The 21,482-nt window shown below is 29.5% G+C and overlaps 4 protein-coding genes across 11 annotated transcripts; 3 read left to right on the top strand and 1 right to left on the bottom strand.

Moving 5' to 3' along the window:
• Positions 1-1,318: 1,318 nt before the first annotated feature.
• LOC124955292 (general odorant-binding protein 56d-like) lies at positions 1,319-2,674 on the top strand. The gene is made up of 5 exons (XM_047509508.1): positions 1,319-1,486; positions 1,671-1,746; positions 2,071-2,162; positions 2,252-2,357; positions 2,506-2,674. The coding sequence occupies exons 1-5, from the start codon at positions 1,334-1,336 to the stop codon at positions 2,583-2,585; spliced, it is 507 nt and encodes a 168-aa protein (XP_047365464.1). The 5' UTR covers positions 1,319-1,333; the 3' UTR covers positions 2,586-2,674.
• Positions 2,675-2,677: 3 nt separating this feature from the next.
• LOC124955290 (signal recognition particle subunit SRP72-like) lies at positions 2,678-6,013 on the top strand. The gene is made up of 9 exons (XM_047509500.1): positions 2,678-2,908; positions 3,173-3,278; positions 3,545-3,662; positions 3,749-4,004; positions 4,088-4,567; positions 4,654-5,016; positions 5,110-5,414; positions 5,518-5,730; positions 5,815-6,013. Exons 1-9 carry the CDS (start codon positions 2,867-2,869, stop codon positions 5,948-5,950), a joined length of 2,019 nt encoding a protein of 672 aa, XP_047365456.1. The 5' UTR covers positions 2,678-2,866; the 3' UTR covers positions 5,951-6,013.
• A 329-nt stretch (positions 6,014-6,342) lies between these two features.
• Positions 6,343-19,941, top strand: LOC124955291 (signal recognition particle subunit SRP72-like). Of its 6 annotated transcripts, none has more exons than XM_047509504.1 (9): positions 6,343-6,493; positions 6,749-6,866; positions 6,954-7,209; positions 7,293-7,772; positions 7,859-8,221; positions 8,314-8,618; positions 8,722-8,934; positions 9,019-9,150; positions 19,810-19,941. In XM_047509504.1, coding segments are annotated over exons 1-9 (1,968 nt in total). In that variant the 5' UTR covers positions 6,343-6,393; the 3' UTR covers positions 19,811-19,941. The 6 variants fall into 6 exon arrangements, with proteins under 6 accessions (XP_047365460.1, XP_047365458.1, XP_047365461.1 ...); XM_047509502.1 differs by having other exon boundaries at positions 9,019-9,163; XM_047509505.1 differs by lacking the exon at positions 19,810-19,941 and adding an exon at positions 9,293-9,688.
• On the bottom strand, positions 9,335-20,090 carry LOC124955289 (probable inactive protein kinase DDB_G0270444). Of its 3 annotated transcripts, none has more exons than XM_047509498.1 (8): positions 19,781-20,090; positions 17,876-18,025; positions 15,007-15,233; positions 14,071-14,242; positions 11,641-12,904; positions 11,243-11,486; positions 11,018-11,097; positions 9,335-10,711 (listed from the first exon to the last, which is right to left on the bottom strand). In XM_047509498.1, the coding sequence occupies exons 1-8, from the start codon at positions 19,858-19,860 to the stop codon at positions 10,631-10,633; spliced, it is 2,298 nt and encodes a 765-aa protein (XP_047365454.1). In that variant the 5' UTR covers positions 19,861-20,090; the 3' UTR covers positions 9,335-10,630. The 3 variants fall into 3 exon arrangements, with proteins under 3 accessions (XP_047365454.1, XP_047365453.1, XP_047365455.1); XM_047509497.1 differs by having other exon boundaries at positions 10,861-11,097; positions 19,781-20,088; XM_047509499.1 differs by lacking the exon at positions 17,876-18,025 and having other exon boundaries at positions 10,861-11,097; positions 19,781-20,086.
• Positions 20,091-21,482: the final 1,392 nt, after the last annotated feature.

Below are 21,482 nucleotides of genomic sequence, written 5' to 3'. Positions count from 1 at the left end.
ATTTATATAATAAAATATTACAATGAATATATGTAAATAGAATAATAAATAACAAATATATTTTTATTATGCCATAAGATTATTATGTAAAAAATATTTAATCGTTTTTTAAATCAATAATAACTACCTTGTATTATATCAAATAAATCATAGAAAGAAGAATCAAGAATATTAAGAAGAATATTAAGAAGAACCAATTTAATGATATTCAAACATTGATTTGTTGTTTTCAAGGTAAGCATGATATAACAGCCTTTTACCAATAATGTATTCAATAAATACGAAATATTATTATTATCAGCAATATAATATTATTACGAAATTCGTTATTCGTGAACGACATAGATACTATTTGAAGAATTATTGAACATTTAAAATTATATTTTTAATAATCCTCATTGATTTTATAATGATCATTAATGATAAATGAAAAATTTATGCTATTTTTTGTTATGAAATCATAGATTTCTTTTTATAAAACCATTTATAGAAACGATTCATTAATGCCATTAATAAATAAATAATTATATTCGTAATCAGTGGCATATTTGACCTTAAAAGAGAATACCAACAGACGTTAGAAATTTTTTTATCTCTACGTTGATTAAAACATATCATTTACGTTACAATATATATATGTTTCATGTTTTCAACTGTTCATATGAATAATGATAATGAGAATAAAAAATATACACTGATCAAATTCGATTATAGTTGCAAATATGAATAATAATAATAATAATAATAATAATAATAATAATAATAATAATAATAATAAAAATAATAATAATAATAATAAAATAAATAGAAAATACATATTTATATATATATCGTCCATCAGAAATATTCAATGAAATTTATTATTATAATGTAATATAAATTTATGTTATCTCGTACGATAAAAAAAAGGGGGAGGAGACCTTGGCTTTAAAGGACCCTCTTTCGTCGTTTGCGAATAAATCCGTCATTGTAATTACCTTACGAAGAATATAATAAGAAGTATTAATTATATGCACATTATTTGGTATGAAGAATGATAGAAATGATGATGGCAATATATGAAAATAAAAACGAGAATACCGTAAGATAGTCTTTCTTTTTTCTTTTTTTCTTTTTTATTCATTTTTTTTCTTCTTTTTTTTTTTCTTCTTTTCTTTTTTTTTTTTCTTTTTGGAAAAATAAAATATTCGAAAGATAATTCGTCAGAAGATATTTTTTCTTTCTTTCTTTCTTTCTTTATTTCTTTCTTTCTTTATTTCTTTCTTTCTTTATTTCTTTCTTTCTTTTCCAGATACATCCCCACTAAAGACTTCAGGAAGGCAGCGCGTATTCGATGATTATAGGATTTATGATCGAGCTCTTTAGTATAAAAAGAGAAGAGAAGATTCGACGATCGTTCAGTAAACTTCCCGACCTCGATCCCGAGAAAAGCATCAATATGAAGTTCATCGTTGCTTTCACATTTGCTCTCATCGTTGGAACTTTGGTAAGATAACTTTTTTTCTTTTTTTTTTATTCTTATATTTCATACTTTCTTAGATACAACTCTCTTTTGATAATTCAAAATGATTATGAGAATTACGATTCTTTTTCTTCATTTTCATTTACTTTTTACTTCTTACATGTTGACGAACATCTTTGATATTACATTATTCTATAATATTTTGTAGGGATTAGACGATCAACAAAAGGCTAAACTTAAGGAATATAAGGAATCTTGTATAACAGAATCTGGTGTTGATCCTGGTAATCAAATAAGATTTGATTATTATTTTACGAAATTAAAATAATCCAAATCTAAACTATCCATTATTTTCTAACTAATATAAAACATTTTTTTTTCTTTCTTTCTTTTTTTTTTCATATAACTTAATTGAATTTTTTCTATAACTTAATTTTCTTTCTAAATCTCTCAGGAAATATATATATATATATATATAATCCAACTTTTTTAATCGAATAATTTTACATTATATATTTATGCAAAATAACAAATAAAATACGTTCGTTATAAATAAAATAATATATATATAAAAAATTAAAATTTTCTTTTATTAAAACGTTTTATAGCTATCGTAGAAAATGCAAAGAATGGCAATGTCTCTGAGGGCGATGAAAAATTATCCTGCTTTGCTGCTTGTTTTGTAAAGAAGTTGGGCATTGTAAGTATATACTTAGATTGAAAAAAAAAAAAAAAATAGTAAAAAAGAAAGAAAGAAAATTGTTAAAAATTTGATATTTTTCGTAATAGTTCAATTCGGAAGGTAATATTAACGAAGAAGTTTTACGAAGTCGATTATACGATAGTCTTCCAGAAGACAAAGTTGAAGAAATCTTTCAAAAATGTAAAAACATAAGTAAGTATTTATATTAATAATTGAATTGTAAACGGCCGATATATGTATATTTCATATTTAATGTTCATACCATTTTATTTTTCTATTCTATCGTTTCGATCTATTGTTGATATGTATATCAATAGTTAATGACATTATAATATTCCAGATGGCGACACTTTATGCCAAAAGGGAGGTAACCTGATGAAATGTTTCTTAGATAATAAGAAATTGGCATTATTGCATTAAATTTAAAATGTGAAAGATCAATCATATTAATATAATCATCGAGCTTATAAAAATGAATAATTAAATGAATTCAGATGATAAAATTATGATATGAGTATCTTTTTGAATTTTTTTTACAAATAAAGCTATAATTCTACCATAAAAAAAAAAAAAAAGAAAACTATATTTTGTTTTTTGCTTTGTTTTGAAATCCCTGTTTCTAAGAACGCCCCCTTCCTTAGATTTCATCTTAATCAAACATTGAACTCCATGTATCTCTCAATTGAAATTCGTATGTGTTTATGAAAAAAAAATTTTTTCTTGAGTATGTAGGCATAATACATGTATGTGTATATATAATCAAAGTCAATACCAACGCGTTTTGATATGATAAACGAAATAAACTTATATGTTACTGTATAAATGATTATCTAATAATTAAAATACTATTTTCTGTTATCATCTCTTTTATATATATATATATATATAAATTATTAAAAGGTTATCGAGGAATTTAAAATTATTTAATATTCTCGAAAAATCATATTCTTATTCTTTATTCTATCCAATCCTATTCATTGTAAGTTACACGTTGTCACATTTGTTAGGTGGACAATATGACTTCGAAGGATAATATTTCTGCTTTATACGCGGAATTAAATAAATTAGGGCAAAATGGAGAATATGAAAGAGCATTGAAAACTGCTAATAGAAGTACGTACATATCAAATTATCGCATGTCTTTAGAAATATATAAATATGAAGTTATATACCACAATATTTTATAATTAAACAAAACATAACCTATGTTTCTTCTTACGGGAATACTTATGACACATGTTATTATTAACGGATCGAGAATAAAATAATTTATTCAACAATTTATTATCAGAGTTTCTTTTAAAGTAAATATTTTCCAAGACACATTTTATAATCTTATCCTATCTCTCTCACTTTTTCTCTTTTTTTTTCTATCTTAGTTCTAGGCATTACGCAAGATGAGGAAGCTGCATTTCATTGTAAAGTCATCTGTTATATCCAATTGTCAAAATTTAGTGAAGGATTGCAATTGATAACAAAAAATCAAAAATTGGCGATGTATGACAATTACTCATAATTATATTTAATATTTTTACATACATAAAAAATAATTATTTATAAATGTTATCATACCTCTTTTTTAGAAATCTTGACTTTGAGAAAGCTTATTGTCTCTATCGTTTAAATCAGGTAGCAGAAGCTTTGAAGGTAGTCGAGGGTATACAAAATCCTTCTTTAAAAGTAAAAGAATTGAAAGCACAAATATTATATCGACTTGAAAAATACGAAGAATGTTTCACCATTTACAGAGACATTATAAAAAATTCAGACGATGAATATGCAGACGAGAGAGAAACTAATTTAGCTGCAGTTCTTGTGAATTTGACAATTGAAAATTCAGTGAGTTTTGGATGAATATTATTTATGGAAATATTCATTGCCATTATTCAATCGATTCAATGTTCTTTAATATAATTTTTCAGCCTATAGAACTTCCATCATTGCAAGAGGACACTTATGAGTTAACATATAATGCAGCTTGTCAATTGATTGCGCTTGGAAATTTAAATGATAAGAGTATGTTGGTAGAAGCAGAAAAGAAACTGAAAGCTGCAGAAAAAATGTGTAAGGAAGGTTTAGAAGAGGATGGGTCCACAGAGGAAGAAATAGAAAATGAACTTGGGATTATAAGAGTACAACTAGGATGTTGCTTGCAACTCCTAGGACGTGAGAAAGAAGCTCAAACTTTATACACAGCTGCTTTAAAATCAAAACCAGATGATATTGCGTTAGTCGCCGTAGCGAGCAATAATCTCGTTTGTTTGAATAAAGATCAAAACGTGTTTGATAGTAAGAAAAGAATGAAAAGTGCCACGCACGAAAGTTTGGAGCATAAGTTGACTTCAAGACAAAGAAGAACTATAGCATACAATCAATGTTTATTAGCCTTATATACTGATCAGGTAATAGATATAATTAACAAGTAGTTTTAATGGACATGTACTTTAGTTATGTTGCTATATATTATGAATTAATTTCTGGCTTATAGGGAGAACAATGTCAACAATTGTGTAATAAACTTGCAAAAGATCATCCAGCTTTGGCAGCAGATGCAATGTTTGTGAAAGCTATTCAACTTAGCAAAGATGGTAAAGCTCAGGAGGCAGCTAAGTTATTATTAGAGTATGCAACTGCTGAAAAGGAATTGCAAATGAAACTAGTTGCAGTTCAACTTCTTTTGAGTCATACCGAAAGAAAAGAGGCCATTAATATACTCGAGAATTTGTCAGAATCTGATAGATCGTTGCCTGGCGTAGTTAGTGCTCTCGTTACTCTTCATATGGCAGACAACAATAGGGATAGAGCGTCAGCTGCATTGAAAAATGCAGTGAACTATTATAAAAAACATAAGGTATAAAGTATGCAGAAAACTAAATATTAATTACGTAAGCGCTTTGTTTGATATATAAATTGTTACAAAAAAAAATTGATTTTCTTTTTTTAGGCAACCACAACAAATTTAGGCGATTTATGGCGACAAGCTGCTGACTTTTATCTACGTGGTGGAGAAATTCAAGTTGCCGCAGATATATTGCAGGAATTAGTAGACTCGTCTCCATCCGATACGAAAACTCTGGCACAATTAGTAGTGGCCTATGTACAATTTTGTCCTGCGAAAGCTCACCTTTTGTACAAAAGGTTACCACCGCTGCACGATCTCGCAGAAACGATAAATGTCGACGCATTAGAAAGTAGCAATTGGGTCATTGGTACAAAAGTTGTCCGAAAGAAAGTAGAACCTTCTCCTGGGTTAGTAATTTTTAATTACATCGTTTGTCGTCATGAAATTTTGATTCATCTTATAGAGTAAATCGTATAACTCGTATATCAAATATTTATTTTCTACGTATAGTAAACCAATTGTGGACCAGACATTAAAAAAACGTAAAACTCGCAAACGTAAAGGAAAATTACCGAAGAACTACGATCCAAATGTTCCTCCCGATCCTGAGAGATGGTTACCAAGGCACGAACGTAGTAATTTCAGAAAGAAACGAGATAGAAGAAATCGAGATGTAGCAATGAAGGGTACGCAAGGTGTGGCAACTGGTGCAAGCGATCTATAGTACGTAAATAATTATTTATGAGTTGAAATTTTTTTGATAGAAAATAATTAAGAATGTCTATCTAATATTTGATTATTTTGTAGTGATATTACAAAAATGCCTGTCAATACCAAGCCTTCCCCTAATCCTCGACATAATACTACTGTGGAAGTGTCCGGACCACGTCAACAACAACGTAAAGTTCAGCAAAAGAAAAAAAAGAAAGGTGGCAAATGGTAAATAATCAACGTACGCAACCGTTGTATATATATATATATATATATATATATATATATATATATAAGTACAATGAATGTTCAAACAGACTTATTTCACGGAAATAATAGGAAAAAAACAAAAACTACCATTTACCTTTGGTGATCATCGTGTTCGTGTAAACATTTTTTATACGATATATATGTGTATATATATTTATGTGTATATATATATTTCATGTATATCGTATGTATATACGAGTAATATTTATAATGAGTATGCATATATATGTATAGAATTAAAATACAATTGCGTGCGAATAACCTTTTTTTATATATAAATCATTAAAAAATTATTCAACGATTTATAATTATTTAATATTTTCGAAAAATCATATTCCTATTCATTACTCTATCCAATCCTATTAATTATAAGTTCCACGTTGTCAGATTTGTCAAGTGGACAATATGACTTCGAAGGAAAGCAATATTTCTGCGGTATACGCGGAATTAAATAAATTAGGCCAAAATGCAGAATATGAAAGAGCATTGAAAACTGCTAATAGAAGTATGTACATCTCAAATTATAGCATGTCTCTAAAATTGTATAAATATAAAATTATATTCGACAATATTTGGTAATTATGCAAAACATAACCTATGTTCTTTCTTTTGATAACATTTATTTACACATGTTATTGTTAACACATTGAGTATCGTATAAATATTTTGTTCAGTTATTTATTATCAAAATCTCTTTAGAAACAAATATTATTTGAAGCTATGTGTTAAAATCTTATATTATTTTTTGTTTTTATCATAGTTCTAGGCAGTATGCAAGATGAGGAAGCTGCATTTCATTGTAAAGTAATCTGTTATATCCAATTGTCAAAATTTAGTGAAGGATTGCAATTGATAACAAAAAATCAAAAATTGGCGATGTATGACAATTACTCATAATTATATTTAATATTTTTACATACATAGAAAATAATTATTTATAAATGTTATGATACATTTTTTTTTAGAAATCTTGACTTTGAGAAAGCTTATTGTCTCTATCGTTTAAATCAGGTAGCAGAAGCTTTGAAGGTAGTCGAGGGTATACAAAATCCTTCTTTAAAAGTAAAAGAATTGAAAGCACAAATATTATATCGACTTGAAAAATACGAGGAATGTTTCACCATTTACAGAGACATTATAAAAAATTCAGACGATGAATATGCAGACGAGAGAGAAACTAATTTAGCTGCAGTTCTTGTGAATTTGACAATTGAAAATTCAGTGAGTTTTGGATGAATATTATTTATACAAATATTCATTGCCATTATTCAATCGATTCAATGTTCTTTAATATAATTTTTCAGCCTATAGAACTTCCATCATTGCAAGAGGACACTTATGAGTTAACATATAATGCAGCTTGTCAATTGATTGCGCTTGGAAATTTAAATGATAAGAGTATGTTGGTAGAAGCAGAAAAGAAACTGAAAGCTGCAGAAAAAATGTGTAAGGAAGGTTTAGAAGAGGATGGGGCCACAGAGGAAGAAATAGAAAATGAACTTGGGATTATAAGAGTACAACTGGGATGTTGCTTGCAACTCCTGGGACGTGAGAAAGAAGCTCAAACTTTATACACAGCTGCTTTAAAATCAAAACCAGATGATATTGCGTTAGTCGCCGTAGCGAGCAATAATCTCGTTTGTTTGAATAAAGATCAAAACGTGTTTGATAGTAAGAAAAGAATGAAAAGTGCCACGCACGAAAGTTTGGAGCATAAGTTGACTTCAAGACAAAGAAGAACTATAGCATACAATCAATGTTTATTAGCCTTATATACTGATCAGGTAATAGATATAATTAACAAGTAGTTTTAATGGACATGTACTTTAGTTATGTTGCTATATGTTATGAATTAATTTCTGATTTATAGGGAGAACAATGTCAACAATTGTGTAATAAACTTGCAAAAGATCATCCAGCTTTGGCAGCAGATGCAATGTTTGTGAAAGCTATTCAACTTAGCAAAGATGGTAAAGCTCAGGAGGCAGCTAAGTTATTATTAGAGTATGCAACTGCTGAAAAGGAATTGCAAATGAAACTAGTTGCAGTTCAACTTCTTTTGAGTCATACCGAAAGAAAAGAGGCCATTAATATACTCGAGAATTTGTCAGAATCTGATAGATCGTTGCCTGGCGTAGTTAGTGCTCTCGTTACTCTTCATATGGCAGACAATAATAGGGATAGAGCGTCAGCTGCATTGAAAAATGCAGTGAACTATTATAAAAAACATAAGGTATAAAGTATGCAGAAAACTAAATATTAATTACGTAAGCGTGTGTTTGATATATAAATTGTTACAAAAAAAAATTGATTTTCTTTTTTTAGGCAACCAAAACAAATTTAGGCGATTTATGGCGACAAGCTGCTGACTTTTATCTACGTGGTGGAGAAATTCAGGTTGCCGCAGATATATTGCAGGAATTAGTAGACTCGTCTCCATCTGATACGAAAACTTTGGCACAATTAGTAGTGGCCTATGTACAATTTTGTCCTGCGAAAGCTCACCTTTTGTACAAAAGGTTACCACCGCTGCACGATCTCGCAGAAACGATAAATGTCGACGCATTAGAAAGTAGCAATTGGGTTATTGGTACAAAAGTTGTCCGAAAGAAAGTAGAACCTTCTCCTGGGTTAGTAATTTTTAATTACATCGTTTGTCGTCATGAAATCTTGATTCATCTTATAGAGTAAATCGTATAACTTGTATATCAAATATTTATTTTCTACGTATAGTAAACCAATTGTGGACCAGACATTAAAAAAACGTAAAACTCGCAAACGTAAAGGAAAATTACCGAAGAACTACGATCCAAATGTTCCTCCCGATCCTGAGAGATGGTTACCAAGGCACGAACGTAGTAATTTCAGAAAGAAACGAGATAGAAGAAATCGAGATGTAGCAATGAAGGGTACGCAAGGTGTGGCAACTGGTGCAAGCGATCTATAGTACGTAAATAATTATTTATGAGTTGAAATTTTTTTGATAGAAAATAATTAAGAATGTCTATCTAATATTTGATTATTTTGTAGTGATATTACAAAAATGCCTGTCAATACTAAGCCTTCCCCTAATCCTCGACATAATACTACCGTGGAAGTGTCTGGACCACGTCAACAACAACGTAAAGTTCAGCAAAAGAAAAAGAAGAAAGGTGGCAAATGGTAAATAATCAATGTACGCAACTATTCTATATATATATATAAAGCAATAAGTCCATTAGGATTGTTATTTCATGAAAATAACAATGGAAAAAAAAAAAAGCAAACTACATTCTGTAATATTATCATATTCATATATGTATAGATTTTTTATGTCATTCATGGAGGAAAAAAAAAGAACCATGCATTATCGCTACAAATACGTAAAATAACTTTATTCCAATAAATTCTTCCTGTCACAAGGTATGACAGATTGAAAACGTAACACGTAATATAAGGTAACACTTTATCCATACATTGACTAGGATTTTGGTGGTATTATATATGACCTTTTTTTATTTGTAACAGTTATATATAAAAATACAATCTATTGTTGTGTTTCTTTTGAAAATCTATGGTATTCATAAACATCGTGACTGTGCGTCGATTCTCAACATTCTTATTTAACAGGCATAAAGTAAAAAACAGTTTGCTTTCTAACGGAATTAGTTTACGATACATATATATATATATAATTCGATGAATACATTTTGAAAATTTATCAAATCGTGTAACTTTTGAAAAAAGACCTTTTTTTTCTCCCCCCCTTTTTTTTCCATCACATATTTAATATACATAATAATCGATAAGCACGCGTATACGACAAATTCTCATCATAATATCTTAAAATCCTAATTTATTGTCTTTCATAAAATTGCACAGAGTAAAAACTTATAACAATATGCCATTTTCACAACTTCTTCGTAAACAGACTCCGTCCTAATGAATCTTCAAAAGTTACTAACCTTTGGGGTTTGATGATTGATTGATTGAGGGGAGGAATTGATTGGGGGTGAGTGGGGTGGGGATGTATTAGGAGAGATTTGATACTGTTTTTCTTAAATTTTTCTTTTCCGGGAGATTCGTATGTAAAAAATACGATTATATCCTATCTCTGATCGTCACTTGGAAAATGACGTATCGAAAAAGAAAAAAAGAAAAAAAGAAAAGAAAAGAAAAAAAAGGAAAAGAAGAAAAAAAAAAAGAAAATGAAATTCACTAAATAGCTCGCGTTTTATACATATATATATATATATTTTTTTTTTTTTTATATGATATGTAAGTACGATAAATTAACTTTTCATTTCGTATCCCATATTATTTTTCGTTTTTTTCCTTTTTTGCTCTTTTCGTTAATATACGAAGAAAAAAAAGAAAAAAAAGAAAAAAAAAGAGAAAAAAAAAGAAAAAAAAAAAAAGTAACAGGGACACATGAAAGATCTCATAATTATTACTTCTTTCCTTTTCTTCTCTCATGCCACACTCATCTATCAAACTAATCACTTAAAATTATTACCCCTAAATCAGTAATCCTTCCGATTCTAAAAGTACGTACGTACTGTTTACGATAAAAAACATAGATGAGTAAGGCACAAATACGTGTAGAGGCAACGTAGGTCATACGATTACGAGGTATATCTTATTCCATCAGTTCATTGGACCACTAAAAGAAGGTAATGCTACTTTTGAGGGATAATACCTTCCCAAGCATCTTCTCGTTGTTTATTGGCCAATCTTCTTTTCTCTATAAAAACGAAAACGAAATACTTATTTATCTCTCTATGTATAAAAAAAAAAAAAATTTATTAAAAAAAAAAAAAAAAAAAAAAAATTTAAGAAAAAAAAAAAAAAAAAAAAAAGAAAAAGTGTTACACTGTGCAAGAGGCGTTTTACCTTTAGCTTCGCGCAATACGTTCTTTTCGTGTTCGCGTTCCTGTCTCGCTGTCGCTAATTTTACACCTAGAGCACCTGTAACCAACCTTCTCGCCAAAGCGGCACAAGTTTCCGGACGACTTCTGTATGGTTGTAAAAATTCAGCGCTTTTTCTTACCTTCGTTTTACTCAATGCCGTAGCTTCGCTGAGAGGTCTGGTTTTAACGAACGGGTGTTCCGAAGCCAATACCTCTGCGGCTTTTGTTAAAAATTATTTCAACGTATTATTATTATTAATTATTAATTATTATTATTATTATTATTATGGATTAGCTTTAAGATTGTGATCATTGATCATAATTTAATTAAATTTTAAAAATTTTCTTTGAGACATTTATCTTACCAATGAGAGGACTGCTAAAAACACCAAGACAATGGGTATCATCGACCCATTTAAGTTCAAAGCCCCCAGTTTTGAATGGGCTAAAAACAGCGGCCAAATCGCTAGTTTTAAAATCCGATGGGAAATTGTAAATTTCAACTACATGGGCAAACTCATCGCTAGAGACCTCAACGACTTGTTTGGTATAAAGTTTGTAATCGTTCTTTGGTTGTTCTATCATAACCTCGCCGACGGCCGATGTTAACTAAAGAAACAAAATTATTTCTATATTTTAGATAAATTTTAATAGATATCTCATTTGTTACAAAAAAAAAAAAAATATATATATATATATATTATCATTGCATCGCAAATTTAAATTAAATTTAGATTTAATCATCATTTAATATTTTATCTACCTCTTCTATCAATGACGGATCCAAACAATCGCCATTGTCGTCGAACAAACTGTCCCAGTCGCATTCGTCTCTGCTAATTTTAATCGGAGGCGAGGGAGGCGGTGCTGGTTTACTTTTTGCTCGTTCGACCTTCTTTGCTTTTTTTTCTGGCGGTGCAACAGTAACCGGCACCGGTACTACTTCCTTAACAACCTTTTTCGGTGATTCTTTATCGGTTATTACATCGGATATTATAAGAACGTTAGATACCATCGTATTTTGTCGTATGGTATTGTTACTCTCATTATTATTTTTAACAATGGTCTCGTTACGATCCAATTCAAGATTTTCTATTGATTCATCTCTCTCGACATTGTTCGACATTATGGATCTTTTATTAACGATCTCGGACTCGACAAATTCTTCTTCTTCTTCTTCTTCAACTTTATTACGAGTTTTATCGTTAAAATGTCTTTCCTTTTCGCAGGATGACGATGATTGCACGTTCTTAAAAATTTCTATTGACTCCTCCTCCTCCTTCTCCTCCTCTTCCTCGGTTGATAATAATAATAATTCCTTGGTCCTTACTTCTTTATTATTATCATCGATAAATTTTCTTTCCTCCGAAGATACCAATGTATCATCACTTTGTAATAGTTCAGCTTTCACTGTTTCCTTCTTTTCTTCTTCCTTCTCTTTTGCCTCTTCCTCTTTCTTCTCTTTCTCGTGCGTAGGACAATCGTCCGTTTTTGAGATCGTTGACTCCTTCTCCTCCTCCTCTTCCTCTTCCTCCTCCTCCTCCTTCTTCTCCTCCTGCTGCTCCTCCTCGAGGAGTTTCACCGCTTGCCGTTTTTCTCCTTCCTCCTCCGTATTTTCTTTCACTTTTACGCTTAATGATTTCGACGAATCAACAACAAGAATATGCGGTGAATGATCCCTGTTCGTACTCGAGTTATCCTTTTCAATAATATTTGACGTTAAACGTTCAGTCACGTTATTTAATTTCGACGATGATAATACGATCTCCTCTGTTCGCTGTTGTTGTTGCTGCTGCTGCTGCTGTTGCTGTTGTTGTTGTTGCTGCTGCTGCTGTTGCCGTAACTCCTGCTGTTCTTCGCAAATAACGTTGCTGTTGGAGGAGGTTCCCGTTATTAATGTTGATCTCGATGAATCTTGCGATATAAGATTGTCCTCGTAAATACGACGCGAACCAATTTCCCCATCCACGCTTCTTCTATGCCTTGGCACGTAAACAGCGCGATCTGGTCTTCTTTGACGATTATTTCTTGAAAAATTTGTATGAACAAATAAGAAACAATAATATGAAATTAATTACAAATCTATTTTAAAAATCTATGGCTATGTATTCCTAATAATACCGACAATTTTATTAATAATTCTGATCTATGAAATTCAAACCAAGAGGATCTAATAAAAAATTTAATAAGATCAAGTAATCTTCATAATCCTCATTATAATTCAATTAATTCCTACTCATTAATCCAATTCATTTAGGATTTTACAAATAATAAATGTATATTGCTACCGTGTCTCGTTAATTAATAATTCCAACCAATGAGATATTATTCGCACTTATAGCTATTGCGATTGGAAAGAGTCAATAATAAGATGTGAGGGAGACAATGAATCAAGTAACGATCACTAAGTACTCGTGAGTTTAAAATTCGTAAAAGTAAAATATTAAAGTATCGTAAATTTTATTTTTGATCATTAAATTGAATGTTAGGGTTGATCTTTCTCTCACCTGGACAAACAAATTATTGCATACATTTATATATTAGAGAAATCGGATACCGATGGAAAGTCATTCGAAAAAGTTTTTACTTTTTTTTTTTTTTATACGACGCAACGAATCAAGATAGAGCAACATTAAAAAAAAAAAAAAAAAAAAAAAAAAAACGTTTGAGCGGCTTTAATTTATTTGTTCTGATTTGTTGTCTTCTTACGATTATCACTTTTTTTTTTTTTTTTTTTTTTTATCAGTGTCTGATTTTCCCACGGATAGTCTTTCAACTTTAATAAAATGATGACGAGGTCAATTCAATCATTTTATCGCAAGTCAAATTAAAAAGTTAATGTATATGAATCAAAAAAAGTAATAAAAAGTAATAAAAAGTAATAAAATTACTTTCAAAAAAGAAAAAAAATATTTCCGTGAGCAAAATGAAATTATATATGTGAATTTAAAATTGTATTAATATAAAAATGAAAAAGCCAATGATATATCCATCTCTATGGTATAGAAAAAGGGCTTAAAATCATTTAGGTACACTTTTCAGAATAGTTTATATCGATTAACTATTGAAACAATTAATTTTGTTCCTTACATAAAAATTGATGAAAAAATCTATGCAAAAACTAAGGAACACTAGCATTACTATTTTTTTTTCTTTTTCTTCTTCTTCTTCTTCTTACAATTAAACGGCTTACCTTACGTTCATAAAAGATGAGGTGGAGGGTAATACAGTGATATCGTTGTTATCGTTACCGTCCTCAGTTTTAATATTAGTTAAAGTTTCTCGAGGTTGCGAACGTAGTTCATTTCTTGCTTTTCTGGCCGGAGGTGGTACATAGATTTCTACGGCAGGTGCAATGGACTTGGCTGAAGAAATAAGAGAAAGGTGTATATGTATATGTGTACATATGTATGTATATATATATATATATGTATACACACACATATACACACAGGGTGTCCACAAAACATGAGATGAAACTTATATTATTAAGATCAAATAGATGAAAAAAAGTTTATACAAACTTATATCCAAAAATTCTTTATTGTAAAAATATATAATTACTTATAAAGATATTTATGATTTATTATTCTAATTATATGAAATATTCGAAAATTCCTTTTTCCTGCAAGATTGACAGATTTCCTTTCATTCGAACGAATTAGTGATTATCAGACTCAAATACTCCAACTGCATATAATTGGAAAATATATTAAATACATTTTAAATACTATTTCCAAGATTAATCTTTTGTTTCTATTATATTTTTTATAAATTAACTCTTTTGCGTGATCTTCATAAATAGAAGTTCCCAAAAGGCAACTTAAGTCAGAATCGATCTAGGAGATCAACTACTAATCGTTGACTAATCATTAATACAACGAATGAAAATAAATCATACATATCTTTTAAATAAAGCATTTTTGGACATGAGTTTATATATGAATTTTTTCCATCCATTTGATGACCTCAGTAATACATAATATAAGTTTAGTCCTATGTTTTTTGGACACCCTGTATATATATATATATAAATAACAGTTAACCGTTGTTACCGTAAGTTACTTTAGAACAATTAGTACAATAGAAAAGATTGAAATATAAAAGATCTAGATTTTAGAATACTTACAGTTTGAGACGATCCTTGGCTCTGTTTGCCTTTGTTGTTGTTGTTGTTGCTGATGATGATGATAATGATGATGATGATGATGATAATAGTGTTGTTGTTGTTGTTGTTGTTGGGGACGAATACGTTCCGGTGATTTCGGTGGAGATCGCCGTTCTACAACACCCATTCCACAGGACAAATTTTTTGTAGGACTTTCCTTATGTTCTCCAGCATTTGATCCTGGCTCCCTTTAATAGCATACAAAACACAAACTCTTCATATATAATTTATGTGTGTGGTTGCACGCGCATAATATATAAATTAAATAATAAATATATATGTATATATTATAATATATATTTATTATTTAATTTATATATTCTATATTTAGTTGTAAAAATAAGAAAAAATAAAGAAGTACAAAAATAAAAATAGAAAAGAAAGAAAATAGAAACTTTTGATTAGATAATTTCTTAGAAATAAAGAAACAAAGATGAGATACGTGCGATTAGATTTGAAATACACTGTATGTTTCTATGAACCAGCGTTTCTCAATTTAAACATGATAAATTTTTTAATTGGTCGCTAAATGATATGTTTTTCTTTTTCTTTTTCTTTTCTTTTTTTTTTTTTTTTTGTTGCCACTTTACAATGCCAAAGTGAGGAAAGTGATTTTAATTTGTACAGATTATTTTTTCTTCTCTCTCTTTCTTTTTTTTTTTTTCTTTAGATAGTTCTTCGTAAAATATTCTTACTACAGTCAGTTCTTATCGCAAGAGAATATCGCGGTAATTAGCGGCGTATCTTTAAAATAATAAACATGCATATGCATATAATTTTTTTTTTAATTATTTACATATACTACTGAAGTGAATTTAATCTATGAAATTCTTCAAAATCGTATATTATAAATATTTAATTAATCCTTTATAATCAGATTTTTATTTGAGGTTAGAATGAAAAGTTATTTCATTTTTTTTTTTTTATCTTATATATGATGCCATTATAAAAAAAAAATGAAGAAATGATAATAATAATAATAATAACAATAATAATAATAATAATAATAATAATAATAATAATAATAAATAATTAAAATTAAAAAAAAAAAAAAATAAGTAAAATAAAAACTTTTGTTTATATTATAACATAGTACATATTATTATACTATATTAAGTATATAACTTAAAAAAAAAAAAAAAGAAAAAAAAGAAAAAAAAATTATTGAAAAAAAAAGATCCGTATGTTAAAAAAATTTTGAGAAACGCTGGTATATAAAAAGAGAGAAAAATAAGAGAAAAGAAACTGAAAAAAAACACGGGCGCTTATGTGTACGTAAGTAACATACGTGTATATCTTTCTATACTATATTATATACGTGCTCGAGCGAACGTATATACGACCTTGAGTCACGAGAGCCGGTCAGTTTCACTTTCGTTAGAGACGTGCCTCCTCCTCCATCGAGATTTCGCGGTACGTTCCCTTTCTTTCGTAATCGTTTCGAGAAAGTCAGAATATCTCTGACTTTATAAATATATATATATATATATATATACTCTCAATTTCTTTGAAAAAAAAAAAAAAAAAAAAAAAAAAAAAAAAAAAAAAAAAAAAAAAAAAAAAATGGAAATCAAAGTTCATATCAATGGTTAATTATTATTACCACGTAAATATATATAATATATATATATATTTTTTTTCGTTTAATTATTTTACGAAGTTAATTATCAACGAATACACGAGAAAAAAAAAGAACTATATATATATATACTTTTTTTTTCCAGATAAGCATAAACAGTTGATTTGTTTCTTTATGTACGTATATTTGAGACATAAAAAAAAAATATCATGCCATTTTAATATTCCCATTTAAATGATATAACCTCTATGTGTATACGTATGTATGTATGATGTGCGTATGTACGTGTATATGTATGCATAATGCGTGTAATTTATACGTATGAAAAGATTTTTTTTCTTATATAAGCGATCCGATAGATGATTATATATATATATATATATATATATATATATATATATTAAAAAAAAAAAAAACCTTGGAACCTACTATATATATATATATAATATATTATATATATTATAACATAGTACATATTATTATATTATGTATGTAACTTAAAATAAAAAAAAGGGGAAAAAGATAAAAAAAATAAATAAAAGAAACATGTTACTTCAAAGTTACATACGGCTTTTATATAGATGGTTAAAATAAAAAAAAAAAATTAAAAAAATTAAAATTAATTATTTTATATATATATATATAATTTAAACAATTTAATTTGTAATTATATATATATATATATACATAAATTATATATTTTATATATTAAATCATGCGTATAATCAAAAGAAAAATCGCAAATGATCGGCATATAAAATACGTTTCAATTTCTTCCGTTTGAAAATAATAGTAGGATAGATAGTAGACAAACATACGGCTATATATATATATACATACGTAATGTCAGTCGTTAAGCTCATAACGAAAGTGAAAAGAAGCCTTATATATATATTTGTGTATCTGTGTGCATGCGTTTCGTGTGGCGTACGTGTTTTTCATCGTAGTCAACGGTGTCGCGTATGATTTTACGTTTTAAGCATCAAATATAATTATATATACACACATATATATACATGTATAATATTTATTACAATTATATTTGTGTATATATATACCATATAATATATATGTATACGTAAAATATCTGATCCGGGATATACTAATAATTTTATATTAGGTTAGGTTAAGATAATTCACAAAGAAACGGACTTCTCTCTCTCTCTCTCTCTCTCTTTCTCTCTCCTTCTTTCTTTCTTTCATTCTCTTGTCAGTCTGTCTTAATCTATCTTTTTCTTTCTCTCTTTCTACCTTATAACGTCCGTCTTGTAGCAGACGACGGTACGTCTGTCGAGCCCTTGGCCGATGGAGAAGGTGCGCAGGAAATCGGCAAATCGATCCTGCACAAGTTGATGTATGAGATATCGTCGATAGTTGTTTACAGGAGGAAACACAAGGACCCTGTAAAAGCGAAAGGATCGATCGAGTGTACTCTCTCTGATCGCGGATCGTGAAAAGCGCAAGAGCTCGGAATTTTAAGGTAACAACGGCAACGTCGATCTCGAACGAACGGTTCCGATCTTAGCCGGCTTATACCGATGTCGTACTGCTTGGTTACTGTTGACCACCACCGACAAACTCGATATAATGGACCGAGGAACCTCGTAAGAAAGAAAAAGGAGAAGAAGGAGGAGGAGGAGGAGGAGGAGGAGGAAGAAAATACAGAGGAGTAAAGAAGGAGAGGAAGTTAACTCATGCTTTTACGTAATATATATTTCGTATACTTTCTCCCATAACCTCTTCATTCTTTCTCTCACTCTTTCCATATCTCTATCTATCTATCCATTTATCTATCTCTTTTTCTTTTTTTTCCTTCTAATCAATAATTCATATCTAACGTCGTCAGATTTAACACAATGCCGCCACTGCCGGCGTTTTCGGTTAGACCATTGTTTGTTCAAAAAAAAAAAAAAAAAAAAAAAAAAAAAAAAAAAAAAAAAAAAAAAAGAGAGAGAGAGAGAGAGAGAAAAAACAAAAGGAGGAAGAAAAAAAGCATGACAAATCGCGATCGATACACCTCGTCAAAGTACGACATGAAATGTTAAAATAATAATACATTTGTATCTTCTTATATATTTTTTTTTTTTCAATCACGATCCTAACGAGACATTAATAATCGTTAATACGTATATACGTTAGAAAAGGATTACTCTTAATTTTTCATACTTTCTTCTACTTTTATATATATATATATATATATATATATGTTTTAATTATCGAATTACTATCCGATAATGATATTGTATTTCTTTTATTACTTTGCTTTTGAAAGACGCTTTATACGAAACGAAGCATTAAAGAGAAACAATATCTAATCCATCTATGTATATATATATATTTATATATATATATGTATGTATGTACATTGGATATTCCTCGGAGGTATAAACTCAGATATATATTTATATAAAAGCTATATTTGGCTTAAGAGAGAGCGGAGTCAATAGACTGATCGTTTTTAATATGTATATTATATGCTGTGTATGTACGTATGTTGTGTGTGTGTGTGTGTGTGTTAAGGACAGGGAATGAAAGAAAATCTTTTCATATTCTGTTCGTTCGTTTGTCCGTTCGATCGAATTATATATATATATATATATATATATATATATATATATATATATATATTGTTTTCTTTTCTTATTTTCTTATCCATAATCGTAAATTCGAATTTATTAATATAACGGACTGAAAGATGACGAAGCGAAGAGGGATAGTACGGGGGATAGGGGGGAGGGATGGGGGTGTAGGGTTGGCGAGCGGTGGGGGAAGGTGTACGTACGTACGTATATAGATACATATGTATATACAGAAAGAGACTCGTTCGCCATAATAAGATGAGGTTCCGTCGATTGCATGACCGTTACGCTAGAAGGAGGGATTCGCGCGTGAAAGAACGTGCAAACGATGAAATTGCTCTTCTTTTTTCCTTCCTCTTACCATCAACGCGCTTCGAGTATTCCGCCATACAATTACTTTCGACCTTTTAACCCTCATCCCCATTCTCCCCTTCTTCTCTCCTTTCTTCCCATTAAAAAAAATACGAATGGATATTTTTTACTGTTTTGTTTATTTTTATTTCCTTTCATTATTATTATTATCATTATTATTGTTATTATTATTATTATTATTATTATTTTTAGTAAAATAACGTACCTTTTTTTTCTATTGTCTTTCAAAAATAGATTCACGTCGTACTCCACATCTTCGGCGAAGAGGCTATCCTGTAGGCTCATTTATCAAAACGACGACGGAGTCGCTTCAACGATGGCACAATAATAATAATAACAACAACAACGACGACGACGACGACGGCACACTAGACGACACCGAGATATTCTTTTATCGCGTCGAAAGTACATCGAGAAATGTCCGAGTCGCGTAAGCGATCTTCGTGCACATTTATCTTTTACCACTCGTTTCCAGTCAGTGACGGCGGCGGCGACGGCGGCGGCGACGGCGGCGGCGGCGGCGACGACGACGACGACAGAGGCGGCGGCGGCGGCGGCAGCGGCAACGACCAAGACTCGTGCGTAAAAAATATAAAGAGATTTTTTCTATTTTCTTTTAGTTACGCATATATGCCGTTGTTGATGAGTGCGCTTATATCGTTATCGATGGTAGCGCTCTCTGTCGGGAATGTTTCGCGTTTAGAAAAGGGATATGACAACTAGCGCCATTCGGTAGGAACGACGATAAACTGTTACTAATATTATATATAAATTTGATCCTTTGGATGTTTAGCGCCAAAATCTTCGCTCGATGATTGGTTGATTCGACGGTTCGTTTAAATCGAATTACGATTGGTTCGTGACGGTACAACGTCACAAACGGCGGTATTTTTTCTTTATAGAAAATTTTCAAATAGATTTGTTTTTGTTCTTTATGATATAATATAATATAATATAATATAATGTAATATAATATAATATAATATAATATAATATAATATAATATAATATAATATATGGATAATATTTTAATTAAAAACATTTTTCTTGCTCTTTTATTCTACCAACAACGGACGTTGAAAATATATCGGCGATCATTGGTACAGTTACTGTACAAAACATATTTATTTAATAATTTATAGATATACGCACACAGTGTACAATATACAAGCCCTAACGCTGTTAAGCGCAGCTCCTACTTTGCAAAATACACTTCTCAACATTCTAATACTTGTATATACAATCACACGTCTTTTTTCCTTAATATCGTTTCATAAAAATGATTTGATCTACTATGAGAAATAAGTCCGCAACCCGAAGTTTCACTCGACAAAAGTCTTTTCAAAATATTTAGTTTTGTCGATAAAATTATCATTGTAGGTTTATAAATGTCGAGGGAAAATTCGGGTAGAATCTGACAATATATGCATCGCATAAAGCATAGAAAGTTAACAAGATCTAGAAATATGCTAGATCAAAAATTTGTATTATCTTGCTTCTTGTACAAAGCTGCATCTATGCGCGCATGATGTATATAGAATTTTGTCAAAAATATTTTATGTACAGTCAGATTATATATATTTGTGTGTGGGTGTAAGTGATGAAAATTATAATGTAAACAAATTTCTATTTAATTAGACATTTAGAAAGTGCGACGGTTTTTTTCTTAGATAAAAGATAATATTTGCAGGAAAGACTGTCTCTGATGATTATTGTTGCGCTTTTAAATAAAATAATGTGAAATTATCTATTGATGCGTTTACATGGCAGGTTCGATGATAAGTATGGTATAACAATAATTACAAGTATGTTTACAAAAGAACAAAAAAAAAAAAAAAAAAAAAAATAAAAAAAAATAAAAAAAAATAAAATAAAAAAGAAAAGAAAAGAAACAAAAATACCTTCAA

Source organism: Vespa velutina, chromosome 18 (assembly GCF_912470025.1).
Source record: "Vespa velutina chromosome 18, iVesVel2.1, whole genome shotgun sequence".
In the NCBI taxonomy this organism is placed as follows: Eukaryota; Metazoa; Arthropoda; class Insecta; order Hymenoptera; family Vespidae; genus Vespa; species Vespa velutina.
This window is presented reverse-complemented; position numbering and strand designations above follow the sequence as displayed.